Genomic DNA, 8,435 nt, shown 5'->3' with positions numbered 1-8,435 from the left:
CCCAGGCGCCCCCACCCCCACCCCCCACAGGCCCGTGTCTGGCTGGGCGGGCTCACGCCGGTCTGCTTGCCCACCCCGCCTTTCCCAGACCCAGCCTCTGTGAGTACGGGGACACCTGCACCCAGGCGCACTCGGATGAGGAGCTGCAGGAGTGGACCCAGCGGGCCCAGAACCTGGAGCTGCGGGAGNCAGCGAGGTCCTCGTGGTGCGTGGGGGCCACACGGCTGGGCGGGGGTGCCAGGGCCATAGCCAGGGAGCTGACAGTCAGGCTTCCCCGTGCAGCTGGCTGGGACCATCGACGGCGTGTCCATCACCTGCACCCAGCCCTTGGTGCATCAGGCCCACAAGAAGAAAACCCAGCACAGCTGGATATTCGACATCTGCTCTGAGGTGAGGGGCCGGGGGTCGGGGTCTGGAGCTGCTGCGTCAGGATCTCGCCCGTGTCTGTGGGACCTGGAGCACGTGTCAGCCGCTCGGGCCGAGCCCCGTGGGGGTATTTCGTGGGGCGTCTGTGCAGAGAATGAGGACCAGGCTAGTTACTGCGTGTGCCCTGAGCATCCCGTGCTACACCAGTACCTGTCCCAAGGTCCGCGGGGCCCTCCTGGGCCAGCTCGGCGACCCCCTTGCGGAGGGGACCCCCACGGTTGAGACAGGCCCATCACCCCCTGGGGGCACAGCAGGTGGACTGGGTCTCTGACCGCGGGGAGCCGTCCGCGGGCCACCTCACCGTCGAGTCTCTCCCCCAGGAGCCTCTGCTGCACGTGGCGCTGCTCAAGCAGGAGCTGGGAGCCGACTTCTGGCTGGCGGCGCCCTGCCTCCCGCCGGGCCAGCGCTACGCGTGCGGGGAGCGCTTCCGCGTGCCCGCCTCACCAGCCAGGTTCCGCGTGCAGGTGCGCGTGCGCACTTCCTCCTTCGGCTCCTTCGAGCAGTGGGTGGTCTTCGACTTTGGCCGCAGGCCAGTGCTGCTGCGGAAGCTGGCGCTTCGGCTGGGCCAGGCGCAGGGCCTGGGGCTCCAGGAGGGGCCGGCACACAGCCGCCCCGAGGAGCTGCAGCGCTGGCACTCTGGCAACCGCCACGTGGTGCCTGGCGTGGAGCGGACCGCCGAGCAGGTGGCCCTGCTGGCCAAGTACAAGGTGCCTGACCTGGCCCTCGACTTCAGTCCCAATGGCCCGGCCCCAGGTCCCATCTCCTGTGCCAACTACCGCCAGAGGATGCACCAGTTTCTCTATGAGGAGGAAGCTGCTCAGCAACGGCTGGTGGCCAAGTGAGTGCGGGCGGGGGGCAGGCGGTGGCTGCGGGGCGTGGGCCGCAGAGCCGTGGCGCCAGTCGGCTGACCCCTGTCCCTCCTGCCAGGCTGAACGTCCGGGGCCCGGTGTCCCTGAGGACCGCACTGCAGACGCCGGCCCTGGGCATGGTCTTCCCCCCGCCGGGAGCCCTCTACGGGGAGGTGCCCACGCCCTCCTCCCTGACGCCAGACACAGAGCAGGGCTTCCTGCTTAGCCGGGCGGTCAGCACGGCCCTGGTGGCCCCCGTGCCGGTGCCTGACGACAGGGTGTTCGAGGTGCGGCTCGAGGCGCAGGCCAGCTCGGAGAAGGCGCTGTGGCTGCTGCTCCCCGCCCGCTGCTGCACAGCCCTGGGTCTGCGGCCCGACACCAGCCCCGTCCTGGAGGTGCAGTTCCAGATCGACCCGCTGATCTTCCGCTTCTGGCACCAGGCGGTGGACGCGCTGCCCGAGGAGCGCCTGGTGGTGCCCCACCTGCCCACCTGCGATCTGCCGCGCCCCCTGCCCACCCCGCCAGCACTGCGCGGCAACTGCAAGCAGAAGTTGGCGGTGGCTTTCATCACAGGCGGCAGCCCCAGGGGCACGCGACCCATCGCCCCACTGCTCATCTACGGCCCCTTTGGCACCGGCAAGACCTACACGCTGGCTATGGCCTCCCTGGAGGTCATCCGGCAGCCGCACACCAAGGTGCTCATCTGCACGCATACCAACAGGTGAGCCCAGAGCCACCCCGTGGGCTGCCCGCCACCTGCTTGCTGGCCTGGGCCGAGGGCGCCGCTGTGGGGGTGTCGCTGCAGGAGAAGAGGGGGCCGGGGTTCCCTGGCTCTCTGGAGGTCTGGCAGCTGGTTCCGGAGGAGACCTGCGGGGTGGCTGGGCTGAGCTTGCCTCCTCTGGCTGCTCCGGGCACGCTGGGGGCACCACCCTCGGGCCGAGTCAGGGTCACTCTGATCCCTGGGACTCTCCCCGATAGCTGTTCCAGTCCTGGGCCAAAAGGGACAGGGGACGTTTGTGCTTCAGGCCCAGCACAAGGTGCCCTGGGGGTCAGGGTGTGCTGTCTGGGGGAGGGGCGGGTGCCTCCACATAGGTCCTAAGCCAGAGGGAGCAGCGGGGAGGGGTGGGGGCGGCTCTGCTCTGGTCTTAGAGAAGCACACACTCTCCTCTCGGCTGCGACAGTCTCCCCGGTCAGTGTGGTTTTCTCAGCTCCCGACACTTCCTGTTGCTCAGGCAGAGCCCTCCCCCATCACGGGCCTGGGCGTCCCCGGGTCTCTGCGGAGATGGCCGGGACGCCCTGGCCTCAGGGCCCTTCCAGCTGCTCGTGACCTTACCGCTCACCCACTGACAGCCAACTGGGAGCTGAGCTCAGGGTCAGCCGCCGCCTCTGGCCACCCTGGGCTGCCTCGGGCAATGGCCCCTGCTGTTGCCTTCTCTGCCGGCCCCCCTCCCCGCACAGGCTCCTCTAGGAAGTCCTGACCACCCAGACCCACCCAGACCGGCTCTGACCTTCCCCTATTTCTCTGTCTGTGTGTCTGTCCCCTCTGCTGACGCTAAGCCCTGTGGGGGCAGGACACGGGTCTGTCTGCCTCGCTGAATCCCTGGCATCTAGGCCAGGCTGGGCTCCCAGTAGATGCTTTAGTGGACGCGGCTGAGCCCCCCCCCGCCTCGGGCCCTTCTCCCCTCAGTGCGGCCGACATCTACATCAAGGAGTATTTCCACGGCTACGTCAGCAGCGGCCACCCCGAGGCCACCCCGCTCCGGGTGACGTACACAGACCGCCCGCCCAGCCAGACGGACGCGGCCATGCTGCGGTACTGCTGCCTGACGGAGGACGGCCGGGCCTTCCGCCTGCCCACGCGGGCCGAGCTGGAGCGGCACCGCGTCGTGGTCACCACCACCTCCCAGGCCCGGGAGCTCAGGGTGCCCGCCGGCTTCTTCTCGCACATCCTCATCGACGAGGCCGCCCAGATGCTGGAGTGCGAGGCGCTCACCCCGCTGCGCTACGCGGCGCCCCGCACCCGCGTGGTGCTGTCCGGCGACCACATGCAGGTCACACCCAAGCTCTTCAGCGTGGGGAGGGGCCAGGCGGCCGGGCACACGCTGCTGTACCGCCTCTTCCGGCACTACCAGCAGGAGGCGCACGAGGTCGCCCAGCGGAGCCGCATCATCTTCCATGAGAACTACCGCTCCACCGAGGCCATCCTCAGCTTTGTGTCGCGTCACTTCTACGTGGCCAAGGGCAACCCCATCCACGCCAGTGGCAAGGTTCCTCGCCACCCCCAGCACTACCCGCTCATGTTCTGCCATGTGGCGGGCAACCCCGAGCGTGACATGTCAAGGTCGTCCTGGCTCAACACAGCCGAGATTGCCCAGGTCATCGAGAAGGTACAGGAGGTCTACACCACCTGGCCCCCCTGCTGGGGCCTCCGGGAGCAGCAGCACATCTGTGTGGTGTCCCACGGCGCCCAGGTAAGCCCCAGCCCCCTGGAGAGCCTTCCTCCCTCGCTCCCGACAGAGAAGCTCAGAGGAGGGGGTGTCTGTGTGGTCTGGGGGTCCTGCATGCCCCCCGGCTGGGCCTCCTCAGCCCCTGTGAGGGCGGCTGAGGAGTTCGTCTTCCAGGGACCACGTGGGGCTTGCACCATGTGACCGGCGCCGTGGCTGGGCGGCTCGAGGGCACCGGGGTGGGGGGCCAGCGCCCCCTGACCTTGCCCGCACACAGAGCGCTCACCCAGGCCTGCTGGGCCGGCCGTGTGTCTCCAGGTGAGCGCACTACGGCAGGAGCTGAGGAAGAGGGACTTGGGCCAGGTGTCCGTGGGCAGCTTCCAGCTCCTGCCAGGTGGGTGCTGGGTGCTGGGGGTGGGGCGGGGGGGGCCCGCCCTCCGAGCCCGGCCCGGCCTGATGCCACCCCCTTGCAGGGCGGGAGTTCCGGGTGGTGGTGCTGAGCACCGTGCACAGCCAGCACAGCCTGCAGAGCCCCGAGGCCCCTGCGGTGGGCTTCTTCACGGACGCCCGCGTGCTCAATACCGTCATGACCCGCGCCCAGTCCCAGGTGGTGGCTGTGGGCGACGCCGTGGCCCTCTGCTCCTTCGGGGCCTGTGGCAAGGTCTGGAAGAGCTTCATCTGCGAGTGTGTGAAGCATCACAGTGTCTGCCCCGAGGGCCTGTCGCTGGCGCACATCGAGCAGAGCGTGGTCCACAGGCGGCACTGGGCCCTCGGAGCAGAGCCGACGCCGGCAGCCGTGGCACAGGGCACGGTCCCCGAGGAGGGGGCAGCCAAAGGCCCAGCTATCGAGCGCGCAGCCATGGAGAAGGTGGAGCTGGGGGCCGTGGCCAAAGGCTGTACTTTCCTGCCCGGGGCCACGGCCGCGCGGACGGCAGAGGCTGGGGACAGAGCGTTGGGGTCTGTGGCCGGGGGGCGCCCAGCAGCGGGGGACACAGAGGCAGAGGACATGACATCCGCAGGGGCCTCCGTGAGGGGCGAGGCGGCCCCCCAGAATGCGGTGGCAGGGCCGGCAGCCACGGAAAGCAGGGACCCCGAGGACCCTGAGGACTCCGAGTCCGACTTCTGGCCTGACAGCGAGCTCAACGCTGACGACCCCATCCTGCAGGAGCTCCTGGACCAAGGCCGGAACGTGATGGTGACCGTCCGGGAAGATGGGCTTCTGGACACCATCACCAGGCCCGAGTCCCCGCACCAGGCCTGGGGGTACACGAACCTGCCGCGGGCCCGGCTGCGGAAACTGCTCCGCTCAGAGCCTCGGTTGTACCGCCACTGCACCTTTGTGCAGGAGACCTATGAGCGGGCGACCGCCTTCCCGCTGGACGACACGGACCCCGGCCCCATCCAGGTCAGGGGGCGCTTGCACTGCGGGATGGCCTTCAGCGGGGACGAGGTGCTGGTGGAGGTCCTTAGCGGGGACGCGGGCACCTCGGGGAGGCTGCAGGGCCGCGTGGTGGGCGTGTTGAAGAGGAAGCGCCGGGAGCTGGTGTTCGTGTGCCGCATGGATGAGTGGGACCCCCGCATCATGATCCCCATCGACGGCTCCGTGACGAAGATCTTCGTGGCTGAGCTGAAAGACCCAGCGCAGGTGCCCGTCCACTGCGTCCTGCAGGGCCGCGTGCAGCGGGTGGGGCTTGAGCCGCTCTCCGCTGAGGCTCGGCGCAGCCGGCTCTTCCGCGTGCGCATCGTCCTGTGGCGGCAGCGTTTCTACTACCCGCTGGGCATCGTCCTGGAGGTGCTCCCTGAGGCCAGCACCTGGGAGCAGGGCCTCCGTGTGCTGGACCTGGAGCACGGCCTGGGGGCGCCCTCGCCGGAGCCGGCCGCCGCCTGCGGCGCCTCCCAGAAGCACCGGGCACCCGGCCGCCGGGAAGACTGCCGCGGCTTCCTGACCTTCACTGTGGACCCCCAGGGCGCCCGCTACCTGGATGACGCCCTCAGCGTCCGAGACCTGGGCCCCAAGTACGAAGTGGCCGTGCACATTGCTGACGTGGCCAGCTGCGTCCCCAGGGACGGGGCTCTGGATGTGGAGGCCCGCAGGCGGGGCAGTGCGTTCTACGCCCCCGACCGGGAGCCGGTGCCCATGCTGCCGCACGGCCTCTGCCAGGACACACTCAGCCTCTTGCCCGGCCAAGACCGCTGGGCCATCTCCCTCTTCCTCACCGTTGAGAAGGGCAGTGACCAACTCAAAAGCCTGCGCTTTGCGCCTTCTGTGATCTGCTCTGACCGCCAGCTGTCCTACGAGGAGGCCGAACATGTGATCAAGAGGCACCCGGGTGCTGGCCGGGAGCTGCCAGCCCAGCTGGACTCCGTGGACGCCTGTGTCGTGGCCGCGTGCCACTTCTCCCGGGTGCTGCGCCGGCTCCGCCTGCGGACGGACTCCCACTACGAGCAGCCGGCCGAGGACTGTGCGCTGGGCTTCCGTGCGGCCCACGTCATGGTCAAAGAGTACATGATCCAGTTCAACAGCCTGGCGGCCGAGCTCCTGGTGAGCAGCAAGCGCACGCGGACGGTCACGCCCCTGCGCCGGCAGCCCGTGCCCAGCGACCTCCAGCTCGCAGCCCTGCGCGAGAAGCACAGACAGCTGGTGCCCTTGTCGCTGCACCTCCGCCACCACCTGGGGGGCTGCGGCCCCCCCTCCTCGCAGCTCTGCGTCCTGGCCTCCCTGTGGAAGCACGTCCGGCTCGCAGCCTGCGCCCACGACGGTGACCGTCTGGCGGACCTCATCGCCACGGACGACATGCACCCTTCTCTGGCACCCGTGGGCCTCGACCTCCGCAAGGCCCTGGGCCGCTCCGCGTTAGGCCGCTCCTGCCAGGGTGAAGGGCAGGCGGCGGGCCACTACGGGCTGCAGGTGGACCGGTACACGTGGGCAACCTCACCCATCCGCAGGTACCTGGACGTGGTGCTGCAGCGGCTGATCCTGCTGGTGCTGGGCCACGGGGGCTCCGCCTACTCCGCCAGGGACATCGATGGGCTGTGCCGCGAGTTCAGCTACCAGCACGGGCGCGCCCAGAGCTATCAGCGCCGGGCCCGGAGCCTGCACCTCGCGGTACAGCTCAAGGCCCAATCGCGCAGCAAGCTGGGCTTCGCGCTGGATGTGGAGGCGGGCGCCCGCTGCTTCAAGCTGCTCTTCCCGGCCAACCGCGAGACCCTGCCCGACCCCTGCCCTATCTTCTACCGTGCGCTGCAGCTGGCTGAGCACCCCTGCCGCCTGGCGTGGCGGCCGGGCCTGCGGCTTTCGTGGCGGCGCCGCATCTACTCGGTGCAGGCGGACAGGCCATGCTCCCCACTGCCCGGCACCCTGCTCGACCCGCACACCTGCCCTGTCGACGCCGCCCTGTGGCAGCGGCTGCTGCAGCTGGTGGAGGAGCAGCAGTGGCCCCAGGTGGCGACCCTTGTGCGGGAGCACAGTGCCTCGGAGCCCCGGCCGCGGGAGCTGGGGCAGGTGCGGCGGAGTCACTGTGGCCACTTTGTGGAGGTGGCCCGGGAGCTGAGCGCGGGGGACACGCTGCAGGTGCAGCTCGGCGCCACCCTGCAGCGGGGGTTCCTGGCACCGACCCTGCAGCTGTGGACCGTGGCGCCTGGCCTCACCCTCTGCCTGGAGCACATGGAGCGGCCAGGCGACTGCTTCTCGGGCCAGGTGCCCCAGGCTGGGCGGGACCGGTGTCCTGATGTGGGCGAGTACGGCCGCGTGTGGGGGCCCTTCTGCTCCTTGGAGGCCGCCACCAGTGCGGTCTTGGAGAATGACTCCATCACGCTGCAGCACGTGAGCGTGTGCTGGGATGCGGAGCGGACGCCACAGGGGCAGCTGCGGGGCACCTTCTGCCTGGAGGCCTCCTTCCTCAGCGAGCACTGCGCCGACCTCAACTTCAGGTACTGCTATCTGTGCATCCGGCTCGAGGGGCTGCCTGGCCGGCCTTCCCCCACAGCCCCGGCCTGCAGCCCCAGCAGCCTCGGGCCCTTCCTGAGCATCGACCCGGACACGTACACGTGGGTGGCCCATGGGCTGACAGAAAACCAGGAGCTGAGAGAGAGCCAGGCGGACCGGCAGGAGATCCCCAAGCAGGTGCACTTCTTCATCCAGCACATGACCATGGAGAAGGTTCCAGAAGAGGTGCTGAGGCCTGGCACCCGATTCACCATTGAGGTGCTGCCCAGGCAGCTTCCTGACATGTGAGTGGCTCCATGGGGAGAAGCGAGCGGATAGGGTGGGTGGAGCACTCCCTGGCAGGGCGTGGCTTGTGGGGCCGTGGCCCCTCCCCCGGTGCAGTCCCGTTGATGTTCCGCTGTCCCTCCTCACTGCCACCTGCCCCCAGCCGCAAGGAGGAAGCCGTGTATGGGCTGAAGAACGCGTCCCCGCTGGTCATCAGCATCGCCCTGGGCCAGCCCATCCCTCCGCGCTGCCCACAGGCTCTCTGCCGGGGTAGGTCCCTCCAGCTTGCCCGTGCCCGTCAGCGTGCCTGCGCTCCGCCCCGGGCCCCTGCTCAGGAAGGCCCACCTTTCTTTAGGGACCTACAGCAGGTTCCTGAAGAAGCAGACATTCGACCTGCCTGGAGGCCGCCACACGCTGAACCCCAGCCAGAACGAGGCCGTCCGGGCAGCTCTGAAGAAGCCGTTTACGGTGATCCAGGGCCCTCCAGGTGGGCTCACGCCGGTGCCT

General features: G+C 69.4%; 1 protein-coding gene across 1 annotated transcript in view; it reads left to right on the top strand.

Moving 5' to 3' along the window:
* The window catches only part of HELZ2 (helicase with zinc finger 2), a 13,698-nt gene that overhangs the window by 1,255 nt on the left and 4,008 nt on the right, over positions 1-8,435 (top strand). The window contains 9 exon segments of the mRNA XM_077756859.1: positions 89-196; positions 258-390; positions 747-1,264; positions 1,354-1,995; positions 2,962-3,745; positions 4,037-4,112; positions 4,192-7,948; positions 8,092-8,198; positions 8,284-8,415. Coding sequence (XP_077612985.1) covers positions 89-196; positions 258-390; positions 747-1,264; positions 1,354-1,995; positions 2,962-3,745; positions 4,037-4,112; positions 4,192-7,948; positions 8,092-8,198; positions 8,284-8,415 — 6,257 coding nt within the window.

Source organism: Crocuta crocuta, unplaced genomic scaffold (genome assembly GCF_008692635.1).
Source record: "Crocuta crocuta isolate KB4526 unplaced genomic scaffold, BGI_CrCroc_1.0 scaffold613, whole genome shotgun sequence".
NCBI lineage: Eukaryota > Metazoa > Chordata > Mammalia > Carnivora > Hyaenidae > Crocuta > Crocuta crocuta.
This window is presented reverse-complemented; position numbering and strand designations above follow the sequence as displayed.